The 17,297-nt window shown below is 36.5% G+C and overlaps 1 protein-coding gene across 1 annotated transcript; it reads left to right on the top strand.

The window, feature by feature from the left end:
• Nucleotides 1-10,349: 10,349 nt before the first annotated feature.
• LOC144424272 (general transcription factor II-I repeat domain-containing protein 2-like) lies at nt 10,350-12,154 on the top strand. The gene is made up of 2 exons (XM_078113399.1): nt 10,350-11,213; nt 11,285-12,154. The coding sequence occupies exons 1-2, from the start codon at nt 10,350-10,352 to the stop codon at nt 12,152-12,154; spliced, it is 1,734 nt and encodes a 577-aa protein (XP_077969525.1).
• Nucleotides 12,155-17,297: the final 5,143 nt, after the last annotated feature.

Below are 17,297 nucleotides of genomic sequence, written 5' to 3'. Positions count from 1 at the left end.
TTTACCATTAAGCAAGTTGGTTGCCGGCCGTTGGTCGAAACCAGAAGCCGTGGCTAATTATATTGGTTTCAGCTCCAAACAATCTAATTTTTAAAATCTATATAGCAACTATAAATCATTAAATTTTGATATGGCAAAATGTTCAAAATGATCTTCTTAAAATATCGAATCTAACCGACTTAGGTTAATTTAGAAATGCAACCTCAATTCCAATAACATCAAAAACCGCCAATCTAAACCACCTATCACTACAACTACACTGAACTAAAATTATTTTATCATCAGACACTGACAAAGCGAAATATGAATGAGATTGAAGTTGCGCCACATTTTATGCGATATAATCTCTAAAAGATAAAAGAGAAGAGAGAGTCGTGGGCAAAATACGACACGAATAAATAACGAGAGATTTGTTCACAATTCAACAACTCGATATCTCAGCTCCTCATTGCGTGTGAACCAAAGCCCCACGACCTATGGATGGAATTCCCATGCATTGAACCATGAAAATAAAGAACTTCACCTCATGATGTCCGATATATTTCCACGTTAAAATTATTTTATGCAAGTTTGCTCAAATAAATTTGTCCACGAAGTATGAATAGAATTACTATGCATTGAACCATAAACGCAACCATTCTTAAATACGCAATAGTTAATTGCGACAAAATGGGTGGAATTAATGAGGCAATTCCCCTTTTTAGGAATCAAAAGTAAGAAGAAACATAATAATACAGAGAATGATTGAAACACTACATTTTTTTCTTTAAAATAGATACTCAGCAAATATAAATTTACCCTTATTTATCGACAAAGTCGTCAATTTAGTTGAAGCTTAATTTAGGCAAGAAATAATTTTTTCTCATCCAATCCATCAACACAGTATTTTTGGTGGACATATGTAAAATATATACTACAATTTTAAAATATTTCACCGTGCGGAAAGTAGGGAAATTCCCCCAGATTTAAGGAAAAAATTTAAGGCATTCTCAATTTAACTGAGTTGAAGCGTAATTTATGTAAGAAATAATTTTTTCTCACCCGAATCATTAAGACCGTACCTTTTTATAGAGATTCATGAAACACATATTAAAATTTCAAAAAATTCCACCGTGCGGAATACTGGAAGTACTTGTGATACTAAACTATACCAGACCTAATTTGGGCAGTTTTAACCGGGTCTTGACTCCGAACACCCAATTACACGTGCGAGAGAAAATATATCTCTTGTTCTCGTTCTCCGGCCGTTGGTCTGGAGGTGGGTTGCGTTTCGTTGTGTGCTCTGTTTTTGCTGTTTCAAGTTTCAAATTGTGAAGTTGCCGTACAATAAATAACCAATCTGGAATCCTTTAGTCTTCTGACTTATTTACAACCACAGCAGCAAGATCTTATACCGCGACAATAAGTATAATTTTATTTTGACACAAACTTTTTCAAAGGATTTGTTCGCTTTTCAAAATTCTTCATTTGAATCAGTGTAGGCCTATATTATGGGGTTTTCAAAATAAACTATCTGTCTATCTTTTTTGTGTAATGGAGTTCTGGAGTTGTAATATCAATACTGTGATAGGTTTAGATTATTCACAGTCATTCTTGTAAAAGCCAATGAATTTGACCTAATCATATGGGGAACCATGGATTATATTCTCGGCGCTCCAGAAGTGTATCGGTATTTACTGTTGAATAGTTTTCCAACATTATTTGGTGCTCCAGAAGTATGTGTACCAATAACTAATTTTGTTCGCCTACTTTACATCAGGTAGTGTAAAGGGACTGAAACCTATAAGCAGGGGGTATATCCTCTTGGCTAACACAGACAGTCCCCGTAACTCGTAATAGAACTAAATTATAGAAAATCAGAATAAAATTACGGCCTAACTCTAACCAGGTGCATATACTACAGGAGTACCCTATTCTTGACTCGGCGGTGTGGCGCATCGTAGCGCACTTTTATAACGCATTCAATATCCTATTTTGTTTTGACTTGTTGTGACTTTAAATTCTCAACAGCAATTGATTAATTATGTCTGGAACAATTTTTGCTAAATCCGAAAAGTCCTAATTTCATAAACTCATGCCAAGTTGTTGCCTGAACGTGATCACTTGCTTTTGATCTCATAGTGCGTGTTGTAATTTTCAGAAAGTTTACTGTTATATGTAAGTAAATAGTAAGCAACTTTTCAAATCAGTGGTTTGTACAGTGCGTTCTCTCAGACAAAGGATATAAAGAAACTACGTATACAGAGATCTGAGTTAAATTATTAAATTTGCATATTTTGACCTGAGCCCACGAACTTACAATCTGTTCTAATAACCCAAACTAATTGTATACATTTGATGGTTTATTTGCAAGCCTATGCTAACCCTATAAAAGATAAAACTGTTAAATTAATTTGACCTGAAAAATAAAAACCAGAATAAACTTTGTTAAACTTCTGCTAACGTTAAACTAGTTTCGATCACAGCAATAACTTTTTTAATTGTCTTGTCATCATCTTCTAAAATTTTCAACTATTATTTAATAATCGATGTATGAAACAAAATGTGATAGTCGTCTGCTGTGTTGTTCGCTTTAATCATCTAATACTAAAATATATTTTTGTAGTAGTGACCTTAAATTTACTGGTCCTACACAGCTATTGATTAATTGTGTCTGAAACAATAGCTTCATGGTGGAAGGCCTAATTTCATAAACTCGTGCCAAGTTGTCACATGCTTTTGATCTCATTGTGCGAGTTGCAATTTTCAGAAGTTTGACTGTTATATGCAAGTAAATGGAACAACTGTTTTTTTTGCTCTATAGAACGATTTTCACACGTGTTTGGGCGTTTCAGAAGTATGTGTACCCAAATGGAGGTAACTAATTTTGTTCGCCTACTTTACATCAAGTTGTTTAAAGGAAGCCTATGGGTAGGGGGTGTATTCACTTGGCTAACACAGACAGTCCCCGAACTCTTGATAGAAATAAAATACAAAAATCAGAATAAAATTATGGCCTAATCCCAACCTGGTACACATACTACGGGAGTACCCGCGATCGACGCCGAACAAGGCTCTACACCAGAGACCAATTATGATATAAACTATGAAAACAGGTGAGCAACAAAATCCAAAACGAAATAGAACGGATATGTAATCTGTCACAGTAGATGTATGGACAAACTTTCAATCGTCACGACTTTGCCTGAACACCAGATAACAGAAAATGTGGAGACATAGAACACACAGAAAGTTTCTGAAATTAATAAAATCAATAGCATTCTAGCGACAACAACATTGAGCCGCAACTCCATGCTTCCGAAAAACAAATACCTAAAACTAATCCCATACCCGACATGGACTGGTAACCGGACGAGAGGCCGTGGTTCTCCATATGGTTAGGCCGTCTTATCGGTTTTCCTCTCCCCCGGGATAAATATGTGAAATCCTAACTCACCATGAATCCCACTTCATATGCTCACTCTAAACCATTTGAATAAAGTTCCACACATAGAAAATCCCACAAAGTTATCACAAAATTCTAGCAACGAGAACTAGTGAAAGTTTTTAAGTTGGAATTCTAAGTTGAAATTATTAAATATACCGAAAAGGTATTTCATTCATGGCGCGTCTACATGGTATTCGTTTGCATATTAGTGGAAGCCCGTATAGGGCCTTGTTTTGAGTGAAAATCCTGGAAAATTGTCATATAGAAAAAAAGATAAAAACTAACAGCTATAAATATTATTGTATATTGCATATCTTACGCTTCCACTGTTAACTAGAAGACGAATAGAAGAAAAAACTATTAAGCATTTCGATAATAGCGCCTCTAAATGGTAGCTCATTACATAACCAGTAGAGTCCTTGTACAGTACAATTAAAAACCAGAATATATTTTGTGAGCAGAGTAGCTCTCCGCAAATCGAGGGAATCACTTTCTTCTGGGTGGAAGACATTAAAAAACGTCCCACCAAAAGCTAAAATTGTCATATATTACAATTGTCATTTTTTATTGCAAACGAACAATACCCAGAATACGCTACTTGTTCGAAGGGAAAGTGTGAAAAATTGATGTATAAGAAGCTCCAAGCTAAAACTGTCATATGTTGCATATTTTTTGATTAATTTACTAAACGTGTTAACTGAAATAGACAAATTATATACAAAATACGTTACTTCGGAGGCGTGTCTGCAAGATAGTCAATTACATAAAACAATTTTTGTACCAAAATCTCAAAGCTGAAATTATTACATATTACATCTCTTGCAATACCCATATAAACGTTCAAACTGTTCTATCAACTGGCGTTGACAAATAACAACCAAAATACATAACTTTTGCTTCTTCACTAACAAGTATCGCAAGATATCGCACATCGGTAACAGATGTCGTTCCAAGTAAAAGGTGTGGAAAGAGGAGCTCAAGAACATTCCACATTTTAGCAACCTATACAAAGCTCTAAGTTAAAAGATTTACATATTTTGTGCTAAGCCCATGAACTTTCAATTTGTTCTAATAACTCAAACTACAAAACGTAACTTTGATGGTTTATCTGCAAGCCCACGCTAACCCTATAAAAGATAAAACTGTTCAATAAACTCGATCTGACAAATGAAAACCAAAAAACAATTTGTTAAACGTCTGCGAACATTAAACTAGTTTCGATGACAGCACTAATTTTTTCAATTGTGGTGTCATTATCATCTAAAATTCCAAATTGGTATTTAATAATCGATTTATGAAACAAAATGTAACAGTCGTCTGCTACGTTGTTCGCTTTAATTATCTGATATTAAATATTTTTTCTAGTATTGACCTTAAATTAACACAGCTATTGACTAATTTTGTCTGGAACAATTTTTGCTACATTGGGAAAGTCCATTTCATAAACGCTTGCCAAGTTGTTGCCAAAACTCGATCACTTGCTTTTGATCTCATAGTGCGTGTTGCAATTTTCAGAAATTTGACTGTTATATGTAAGTAAATAGAACAACTGATGTTTGCTTTATAGCACGTTTTACACGCGTTTGGGTGCTCCAGAAGTATGTGTACCAATATGGAAGTAACTTATTTTGTTCGTTCATTTTACAACAAGTTGTGTAAAGAAAATGAAACCTATGGACAGGGGTACATTCACTTGACTAACACAGACAGTCCTCGAACTCGTAATAGAACTAAAATAGGAAAAATCGGAATAAAATTATGACCTAACCCTAACCTGGTACGCATATCACGGGAGTACCCGCGTTTGACGCCGAACAAATCCCTACACCAAGAATCAATAATGATAGAAACAAGTGAGCAAGGATAAAATATACAGACACGACCAAAACGAAATAGAACGAATACACACAATATGTCACCATAAAAAATCTTTCAATCTTCACGACTTTGCCTGGGCACCTGATAACAGCGAACACGGAACCGCAACAAGATGGGCAATATTTATTGGATGACGTCTTCGCACGCAAAAAACAATCTCATACAGCCCGTAGAAATTCCAAAGTATATAAGCTCTTTACAGAGCACTGGCTTCTGAAACTGAACAAAACGTCGAATAAAATAATCGATGTTAAATCAATCTCCTAAGAGCCTCTAAAGAAATTAATATGTGTTAGAGTAGGGACGGGCAAACACGACCCGGGGGCCGGATTCGTCCACCGCCATATGTTCAACTCGTCTTATTGACTTGTCTCTCCTTTGAGTAAATCTGACAATCTTTCTCTTATCCCGGCTTCACAGCACTCAACCAGTAAACATTGCAAAAATATGGACTTGCTACTTGCGTGGACGATATTTAATCTTAACCCATCGGTTCCCAAACCTTTTCTGTCTCATTACTCTCTTGGCCTATTTTTAAGCTCCTAATTCCTTTAACAATACAGATACAAACTCTATTAAAATTTGTTACACAATATTCGACGCAACGTTTGTACATTTTGAATAGTTCATAATGTATGCATATACATAGGCATTGCAAATAACACTAAATGAGTGAAAAAATCCTTCCCGGGAAAGAATTCGGTCCCGTTTGGCAAAATTTGTTATAGCCATTTATTATATTCACGTATTTTGACGTTGATTCATTCCCGGTACATCGCTTGAACGTCGTATCCAAATTTTCTTTTGCGTCATAAGATTGATATACGCTCTGAACAATCTGGCGAAGTATCAAAGAAAATTTTAGGCGCAGAGCCATCATCTGAAAATAGAGAGACTGCTGAGCCATTTATTGTTGCCGAACGCATATGAATTCTTTGTGCTGTTTAACTTGATATTACATCTTTCCTCAGTATACGCTCCTACTTGTCATACACGCCTTTTCTTTACACTGGTAACAGGACGACACGTCGCGTATCGACTTTCCTCTCCCTCATAATAAATCTGACAATCTTTATCTTATTCCGACACTCGACCAGTAGGAATATATTATCGACTTGATACTTGCGTTGACGTTTACACGTTAAGCATTTGTTATATCCACGTATTTTGACGCTGATTCATTTCCATTACGTTGCATGAACGTCGCATTCAAAATTTCTTTAGCGACAGAAAAACACTAAAACGCTTTCAAAAATTTTGGGAAGTATCTATAAGAAAATTTATAGGCGCAGAGCCATTATCTGATAATAGAAAGACAACTGAGACCCAGGGTAGATGTTTTACGCGTCGGAACCCCCTCTTTTAAAATGCAAAAACAAGCATTTTTCTGCGTCATACAAGACCAATTTTCGTAACGCTTTTAAAAACGATTTTTAGACCCTCAAGACTTAGACATCTGGCTAGGTCCAGTTCCGAAATCTAACTAAAAGTAAAGGCTAAAACGCCCAAATATATCTGATCTAATTGCATCCAAGATAAAGAACTAAAAATGAAAATAGAACTCACATAAAAGTTACAGAAACCACAGGTGCAATTATATTTAATGGTCATTGCATTGGTTCCTAAACGTTTTAAACAGCGCACTTTTTTAGAATTTGTCAAGTCCCGCGTCCCATCTCAAAAATACCTAACTGATATTATGCTACAAATATGAGATAGTATGTTTTATTCAAAAACCACGTTAAAAATACGTGGATGGAACGTGAATATCCAAATTAACGAAATGTAAATATCTAATATAAGACGGTCAAGATAAAATATAACAAATATTTTTAGTTTTAATCAGCTTCACGCCTTCTCAAAATTTGTCTACAACGCTCTTTTGGGGCGCGCCCCATCGTTTGAGAAACACGAGTCCATTGGGAATGCTTAGTCAAGTTAGAAAACTATCAAATGCATATAGTTTTTGCGTAATTTCCAACAGTGCTACTCCATAACTTATTATTATATATTTCCGTAGTAGACGATCCTACAAGTCATACACGTATTCTGTTCAACATGGGCCACAGTAGGCCAATACCAGAATCAAAATTAAGCATAGATCTTGTATGGCCGTGTATAATTAGTCATGCATTTTATGAATTAGCATATTCCTTGGGTAACATCGGATAAAAAATTTTTGAATGTTGTAAAATATAATGTGAACGCGGTACGATATTCATATACTAAGATGTAATATGTTTTTTAGATCGAGAATATCTCAAATTCACTACATAAAATACCCGCTATCTACGATATACCAAGCGCTGGGGGTCTAGCAAAGCTTGCACTCTGCTCTAAATACAGAGCCAATTATAAAACGACTAATTCTCCCATGATTCCAAGCTCGAAGAAAATTTCGACTCTGATTCTGAGAAAATTTTTTGTAAATAAAAACATTAGCGCATGCATTCCATATTAATTGTCTGTAAAGAATGTTCATTCAACCTAAAAACTATCGAACGCATGTAAATTCTGCGTGCTTTTTAACAGTACTACGCCATGACTCATCATTTCCGTAGTAGACGATCATACACGTCATATACGCATTTTTTCAACAAGGCCACAGATGATCGCTTCCAAGAATCGGAATTAAGTATGAGTAGTCATGCATATTATGAATGAGAATATTCTTTGGGTAGCGTCAGATTAAAATTTTAATATTTTGAATTTTGTGAAATGTGAGATTTTTATGATGGTTGTAAAGTATTGATATCGTAAAATAAAATATGCTTTCGATAGAACGTAAGGTATTAAGTATAACGCCATAACTCGCATAACTAAATATATCAATACCGTTTCTTCGTGACTATTATCCTCCTCGGCTTTCTCGTCAGGAGCTGGTTTAAGATGGTAATTAAAGAAAGTTGTTACAATTCTATGATTACCATCGTTCTCTTATACGCTCACAAAAGGCGTTCCCGAAGTATGTGTACCAGGATGGCGGATGCCGGAACGTGGTGTGCGTATTAGGTCAGGCCATAATTTTATTCCAATTTTCCTTATTTCAGTCCTATTACGAGTTCAGGTACTAGCCAAGTGTCTCCCGTAGTATTCGTACCTGAAATTATGGCCTAAACGCGTACACATACTTCGTTCAGTTTTCCGCCACATTGTTTCACATAGTTCGGGAGTGCCCACAAAGGGGCTGAAGAACACAACCAAAATATTCTAAAAGCCGACCCAATGGCCAAGCGGTTGGGATGTCAGATTACACATACCGGGTACAAACTCCTCGCCCCTTCACCCCAATTGGGGGGGGGGGGGGGACGTACTGAAAAGATCCGATCCTTACAAAAATCGGTAAGATATGAGTGGCCGCTTGTACCAAGAAGTAGAACAAATTATGATTATAGCCACCGATGAGCTGGACGCATTGTAACAAATTAAATCGTGAAAATGAACAGGGTGTCCATAAATTCCCTTTATAATTTCAATTTTGTAATGAAGTCAGTTATCAATATATCTCAACCAAGTTTGTTGTTTTAAATCAGTAATTGTTGAAATATTTTTACATTATTTAATACATCTGTGAAGGAAAAAACAATAAATGGTATCGACAAATTCCCTTTAACATTTCAATTTTGTTATAAAGTCAGTTCTCAATATAACTCAACCAGGTTTGTTGTTTTTCAATCAGTAATTGTTCAGGTATTGTGACTTTATTTATTACATCTGTGAAGCCAAAACATTATATATCGATAAATTCCATTTACAATTTAAAATCGATTCAGGACCTTATGGACACACTATATCGTATTTAAAACACGTCCGCGGACGCTTACATAATTTTTTTCACGTCTGTCTTAAGGTAAACCAGAAGAGCTACATAAATATGAAGAATTTATCTAAATCTTTTCTGTGTAAAATGACTGTGTATTTCTGTGACAGGTATATTTATATCTTTCCAAGACGAATGCTACTATTAAGTCAAAAATAATATGCAATGTTTTCATTAATATTTAATTACAATAAATAATACCGCATTTATTTTATATAAGTAATTACCAAATACACCGGTCATTGTTGTTTGCATCTTTAACGACCCCTAAGTTCTGGTCATGTGACCCCCTACGGAGATCAAAGGTCGGGAAAACATTCATCACATGTTACGGCTATGAATATAGCCTAAATTAACAAGTTAGCAATAGGATAGGATTTACATATTTATCCAGGGGAGAGGAAAGCCGTGAAGACGGCTTAACCATATGGCGAACCACAGCCTCTCGTCCGGCTACCATCCATGACGGGTATGAGATTAGTTAGTTATTTGTTTTCAGAAGCATGGACTTCATGGTGAAAGATGCTTTAACCCAGTGGTTCTTAACCGCCGGTCCGCGGACCGGTGCCGGTCCGCCAAATATATTCCAATGGTATTATATTATAAGCAAATTGAAAAATACAAAGTATTGATGGCATGTCCATTAGTTTTGTGATTTTTTTGTTCTTTTTGGATCGTAGTACCGGTATTCGTCTAACACAGGCCTGGGCAAGCTCCGGCCCGCGGGCCGCATCCGGCCCGCGGCAACGTTTCATCCGGCCCGCGAGCAGATTTCTAAATTAAGACACTTACATTTTTTATTTACATATAAAATATACTTTGAGGGCAAGTTTCATTAATATAATAGAAATAAGCGTTTTGGTAGCTTTGTGTATTTTAGATTAGACCATGGCATAGTACCAACTGCTATCTCTAGTCATCTTTGTCGCAACGATCAGCGCTTGTTTTTGCACGTGATTACTGAACAGCAGAGTAATCGAAGCGTGAATTTTGCGCGCGTAATTTCGATGAGTCGCGTTTTGATTCGTGTCCCAATTAAGAAGGATACAGTTAGGCTAGTCAGCTCTGCGCTACTCAGCGTTTCAAATATTGTAGAAGTAGTGGTATGTAGATAAATTGTTGAATTGCGCCCAGCTTTATTTTATTCTTTGTTTATCCTTTTATTTATGTAACTTGAACTGTAGCGTCAATTCTAAACCTGTGCTAGATCTACAAAGTTGCAAAATGTCAGCCGAAAACAAGAAAAGAAAAGTTGACACAGAATGCAGAATTTTTAACAAAAGTTGGACAGCAAAGTATTTATTCACAGAAGTCGATGGGATAGCTGTTTGTCTGGTTTGCAAGGAGAAGGTTGCGGTTATTAAGGTTTTTAATTTAAAAAGGCATTTTGAGACAAAACATGCAAAAAAATACAAAAATCTAAGTAATAATGAAATGGCGCAAACAGCGGAGAGTATGGTAGCAAAGCTCGAAAAACAGCAAAGTTTTTTCACACGACTCCATGCATCTAATGATGCAGCTGTCATGGCCAGTTTCGTAATAGCTCACAAAATCGCTCAAAACAGCAAACCATTTTCTGAAGGGGAGTTCGTCAAAAAATGTTTAGTAGAGACGGCAGCAATTGTTTGTCCTGATAAAACAGATGCTTTTAAACAAGTTCCGCTATCGAGAAGAACTGTCACCAGAAGGGTTGAGTGTATCGCAGGAGATTTAAGAGATCAGTTGCTACATTATGTCAAACAATTTGACTTCTTCACTTTAGCGTTAGACGAGAGTTGTGATGTACGCGACACTGCTCAGTTGCTTATTTTCGTTCGTGGAATTACTTGTGATTTCAAAATTACTGAAGAAATAGCTGCTATAAGACCAATGAAAGGAACAACAACAGGTGCAGATATTTTTAGCGAGGTAGATGCATCCATGGATAAGTTGGGACTTAAATGGGAAAAATTGGCGGGAGTGACGACCGATGGGTGCCCAAATCTTACAGGAAAAAATGTGGGATTGTTGAAGCGCATGAAAGACAGAGTTAATGAAATTGACCCAAAGCAGCAGTTGGTGTTTTTACATTGTATCATACATCAACAGGTATTGTGCAAGTCAGTGCTAAAAATAAGCCATGTCACTGATGTTGTTACAAAACTAGTTAACTTCATCAGGTCTCGAGCACTAAATCACAGACAGTTTATTCCCTGTTGGAAGAGCAAGAAAATGAGCACACTGACATAGGATATCATACAACTGTAAGATGGCTCAGTTTAGGCAAAATACTGAAGCGAGTTTGGGACTTGCAGCAGGAGATTCGAGAATTCTGTCAAACAAAGAACAAGGATATTCCGCAGCTTTCAGATAAGAAATGGTTATCTGATTTTGCTTTTGTTGTTGATGTCACTGCTCTATTGAATGAGTTGAATTGCAAACTCCAAAGTAAAAAACTGTTTGTGCATAATATGCACAGCTTGGTAAAATCGTTCATAACGAAATTGCAGTTTCTTTCACGCCAATTACAGAACAATAATCTCGCTCATTTTCCCACACTCAACACAGCTACCACATCTGCAAATGATTTTCAAAAGTACTCTACAATGCTAGATGCACTGCATGCTGAATTTTTAAGACGATTTGAAGATTTCCGATTAATTGAAAATAAAATGAGTATGGTCTCTTCTCCTTTCACCAGTAACGTGGAAAACATACCATCTGATGCACAACTCGAGCTTATTGATTTGCAGTGTGACACTTTACTTCAGGAAAAATTTAAATCATCTGAAATTCTGGATTTTTATTCCTCTCTAAATAAAAAAAGTTTTCCCAACATAAGGAGACATGCTCAAAAGATGCTAGTTCTTTTTGGATCCACTTATATTTGCGAGCAAACCTTCTCAGTAATGAATTTTACCAAATCGAAATTTCGGTCGTCTCTCACCGATGAACATCTTTCTGATTTGCTGAGAATATCTACGTCTGCCATTGAACCCGACATTCAAGGACTTGTTAGGGCGCAGCAGAGCATACACACGTCTCATTAAAAATAACAATTGTATTAGATTTTGTTTCATTCAATTGTGTAATAAAATACAATAAAAAACGCAATGTGGGTTGACTCAAATTAGTCCGGCCCGCCACTGCATTTTGATTTGCAATGTGGCCCTCGAGCAAAAATAATTGCCCAGCCCTGGTCTAACAACTAAACTTGGTGAGAAGTACTCCTCCCATTTTGAGCCCTGAAAGGCCAAAGTCTATGACTTCATAACGCGCTAACGTCATAACGGAAGAGTTTGGAGCGCATAGTACGGAAGCGCTTCACAACCAGTGATCCCCGAACTCGTTGCTAATTTATTCGTATTTTTCTATATTTTTTGTTAGAATTGAAATTAATTCGACATTTTAGTAGGATAGCAATGGTTTTCTCGTGAGAATCCCAATCAATTCAGGCGCTCGAGCGTGACTATCGGATTCGTCTGCTGTCAAATTTGCCAAAAAGCGTGAAAATGTATAATCTATTTTATGGTGTCATTACAATTACAGCTTCACGTGATTTCGACGTAATAGAAATAAATGCGTAAATATGCGAACTCAAAAAGGTTGAGAACCACTGCTTTACCCGATCAGCGTTTACGTGAACCACCGGCGAGAAATCCAGCAATATGCACTCGAGCAATAGGCACTCGTATTGAGACTCTCGGACAGCGCACAGCCCAACTGCAAGAACCAAACTCAATCATATTTGAAAAGTTTTACTGTTTAATATTGTTTTTATCGTTGGCGCTTTTAACTAAAGAATATATTACACAATCAAGCAATTTCGTTATTATTAGAGATTTGAAGCTGAAAGTTGAAAGGAAGCCCAGTCTCGGCACGCGCGGGGTCCTAAGGAACATCAACAATAACACCACGCACACAGAATTATGACTGCAAAGACAAGTCTATACATAGGGCTCAGTATCGCAATGGTTTTCTATTAATTTAATACGGGCTTCAATATTACTGAGGTCAAAGTTCGAGGATACATTCGTTACACGTGACGGCTGTAATAAATATTTGTCTGCTGTAAAAAGACGTAACAAAACGTACAGTTGGTAACTATGTTTGTCAGAGAAACTGATCGTACCATGACACAATTTTATTTCAATAACAAAGACGCGAATGCAATGAAATATTTAATAACCGGAACGGCGTTCCGGCTACAGTCTACCACTGATAATAATCTAATAACAAGTTAGCAATGCTCATTTAGATGGACGCGAAGACCAAGTAGTATAAAATCTCTAACATTACCGGTAGTCTGGTCGCTAGATGGCTGAGATCACGGAAGCACGGTACTTTTAATTTTGATGGCGTCGTCACGCAAAACGAAGTGAAAAACGAATCCCATAGAGCTGACAGATATTTTTGAAATAGATAAAAGTAATCGCCTTCTAGCGACAACAACAATCTTTAAAATTTCAAAGCAATTGGTCCAGTAGTTGAAAAATCTATTTTCACAACAATAACATAACATTGAAAGAATGTATCATATTGGAACGATGACATCGATATCTTATCAACCGTCAAAGCAGACATGGGCAAAATATGGGCCGCGGGCCAAATCCGGCTAGTTGGGTAATTTAATCTGGCCCACCTGATGCCGTCACAACCAAACTAAAACCAAATTTTGCTGTTTTTGCAATGAATAGTTCAGGGAATTTGAATGTGCTAAACGTTGCTTGTGGAAATGCAAATCCTGGCTTTATTAGTTATTGTATCTTTTTATATCAAGTGTGAAGAAAAAGTGAATTTTAAATATACTTTTATACTAAAACTCTTGTTGACAGAGATGTTGAAAGATTAATGTTTTTCTCTCGATTGGGGGTTTCTAAATATGTGCTTGGACCAAATCATCTCTATTCCTAGCCGGCTTAAATATACCAAGTACCAGTTCATGTCGGGTATGAGAATAGGAACCGACCATTTCGGTAAGTGGTTTCGTGAACCACCCTGGCATGTTTGTGGAGTCCGGCTACTCTCTCGCACTTACCGGCAATTATCTTCCACAGGATTCAAACTTGGGAACTGGCATAGAGTAAGATAATAAGATAAGATTTTATTTCGATTCATTTGCAAAAACAAAATAAACATATATACACAAAAGATTAAGGCGAAGAATCTGGTAAGTGAACAAAACCTAATAAAATAAGTTAAAAACGTATTAAACGCGTTCACTTACCGAAAAAGAAAGAAAACCAAGGAACCAAGATGGCGGACATCGGAACGTAACATGGGTAACAGGTTAGGGTTAGGCGATAATTTTTTTCCAATTTTCCTTATTTTAGTCCTATTATCAGTTCGAAGACTAGCCAAGAGCCTCCCGTAGTATTTATACCTAAAAGTATGGCCTAACCCTAACCTAGTACACATATTACATTCCGATGTCCGCCATCTTGGTTCGCATACTTCGGGAGCCCCCAACATAGACTACAAGCCTAAACCCCTGCATTAAACCCCTTGGTATCGAAATACTGGCGTTCAACAGCATTGCTTCGAAGCCCCGTGTTTTCCGCATTGTGGCGCGCGGAAACCTAAACCTAAAGTTTTTACTGTTTTGCAAGACTTTCGTGACTCCCCTGGAAACCCGTCGCGACCCCCCAGGTTGGGAACCACTGATTTTATTGCTTCACAGCCCCACTCAGTGGCCTATATATTTACTCGATTCTTAAAAATACAATTAAACACAGGGCGTTTTTTGAATAAAATGTGAAAAAAAAACTGCATTCAGTTCATATTGTAATATTAAATAAAGTATCAAATTTGATCGAGTTTCCAAAGTTAAGCATGTAATTAAAAGATAAACTACGACCTTTAAACTCAAACTCAACGGAGCGTAAGATTACTGAGAAATCGATTCTGTTACCACTGTGAAGTGACTCACATGCCTTCTTCTATTCCTGTGAAGTGGTGCGATGAATCTCTCGTCTGTGTTCAGTGAAGGGTGGTGGTGTGAAACATGGGCGAGTCCTAAATTCAACACGGAGAAAATTCTCTCGAATTTGGGATATGAACTAAATACATCTCGATACAGTGGTTCTTGAACTTTTTCGAGCGCGACCCAAATCTGAATTTTACGAATACTCGCGACCCAATCCTAAATAACGCAAAATGTGTTTTTAATGTTCGTACAAATACAGACAACTATTTATTAGAAACAGTCCATTGACTCAGTGAGATTGATGAAACTGAAATTTCCTTTTCATTATATCTTCAATACACAGCTTTATTTTACTGAGCGCAATACGCAAGTTGTCATGGGAATCGAGGCGATTGCGAGCTTAGTTTTAATATCATTCAGTGCCAAATATCCTCGCTCGCACAGGTGCCTTGTCGCGAATTGTAGCAGAAACCTCGTCCACTGTCTGTCGCAAACACGACATTCTAGCTGGACTTAAGTATCTCTCGCAATATACAACTTTTTACTCATCAAATGTGCACACACTGATTCGTTCGCGGTAAATGGTGCCTCGAGATGAAGTCACATTTCTCTCTAGATATTGAATAATTTAATGTTGAGAAGCGAGATTTTTCATTGCATCGTCTATTACAATTTACATTACCAAAAAGACACCCATTTTTGGTTATTTTAATCCACTAAGACGACATTCCTCGAGGTCAACACAACGACAAGCGACGTGCATGGTTACCGATGCCATAAAATAATACACGTGACTGGCATATCAGAATTGTGATGTAACAATGAGCTCAAGACAGTTCTTTCCGTGAATGAAACTTTATATTTCATTATTTTTAAATACCAGAGTTTAGAAGCTAAATTGAATCATTGGGAAAGCTGAAAATTCTTCCTTCTCCTCTTAGATTGCCCTTGCATTGACGACCTTGTCGCGACCCATACTTTAAGAACCACTGCGATAAGCGGTAAATTCAAGTACATTTTACGGTAACTTAGGAATAAGAATTTCAAGGAATATACTGTATTTTCCAAATATCTTATCAAAAAAGTATTCACCCGACTAACAAAATAAGATCTGAGCAAGTCAGTTAATAAGATTCGTAATCAAAGGAGTTTACTCTCAGAGAATATACCATTAATAATGCCAGTTCTACTATAACATGAGAACCACGTATCCATATACGACTTTGAAAATGTTTTAAAACCGGGACAATTACAGGCCTAAGTCCTATAGCCAGGGCTGCCATCCATTTTAACCCCACAATAAGGACAACAGGGAAACATAATCATAAGATAACAAAGAACGAATGTAATGAACCAAAATGTATTCATGCCAGAGCGACCAGGGTCCAATAATACTTTTCATTAGCAAAGATTTGCTACATGAGTTCTTTAGTCCTAAAAACTATAAGTTCCATCTCACTTCTAAGTTGTATCTTGCTTCTAGATAAACGAACTGATCTTGGCTATTGTGGCAATAATTAGCTGTTGTTGTTGCCACTAATGCGCCTAGCAATCAATAAGATTCTAATATAATTTCTGTCAAATCAATCATTTCAATTGCCCAACCCGAGCGCCCGGAATAAGAACCTCTACCCTTGAAATAAAACAGAAATAAGGACACATGTCAAAAGAGGATTTTATTGATTGATATAAAAAAGATTCATACACTCTACACAATACAATTTGAGTCGATGGGTACAAAATTTTAAAATTATGTGTAATCCATTGCTGAAAAAAGCCTATTTCGCCTATATCGTCATAGGTGAAAAATCGTAAATTTATGCACTTTTCAAACATTACTCACATGTCTTTCCGCCCAAGAGGGGCGAGATTTTATTGATTGATATAAAAAAGATTCATACACTCTACACAATACAATTTGAGTCGATAGGTACAAAATTTTAAAATTATGTGTAATCCATTGCTGAAAAAAGCCTATTTCGCCTATATCGTCATAGGTGAAAAATCGTAAATTTATGCACTTTTCAAACATTACTCACATGTCTTTCCGCACAAGAGGAGCGAGATTTTATTGATTGATATAAAAAAAATTTATACACTCTACACAAAACAATTTGAGTCGATGGGTACAAAATTTTAAAATTATGTGTAATCCATTGCTGAAAAAGCCTATTTCGCCTATATCGCCATAGGTGAAAAATCGTAAATTTATGCACTTTTCAAACATTACTCACATGTCTTTCCGCCCAAGAGGGGCGAGATTTTAT

Source organism: Styela clava, chromosome 6 (assembly GCF_964204865.1).
Source record: "Styela clava chromosome 6, kaStyClav1.hap1.2, whole genome shotgun sequence".
Classification (NCBI taxonomy): domain Eukaryota; kingdom Metazoa; phylum Chordata; class Ascidiacea; order Stolidobranchia; family Styelidae; genus Styela; species Styela clava.
The sequence above is the reverse complement of the archived record's forward strand: the minus strand, read 5'-3'. Positions and strand labels throughout refer to the sequence as shown.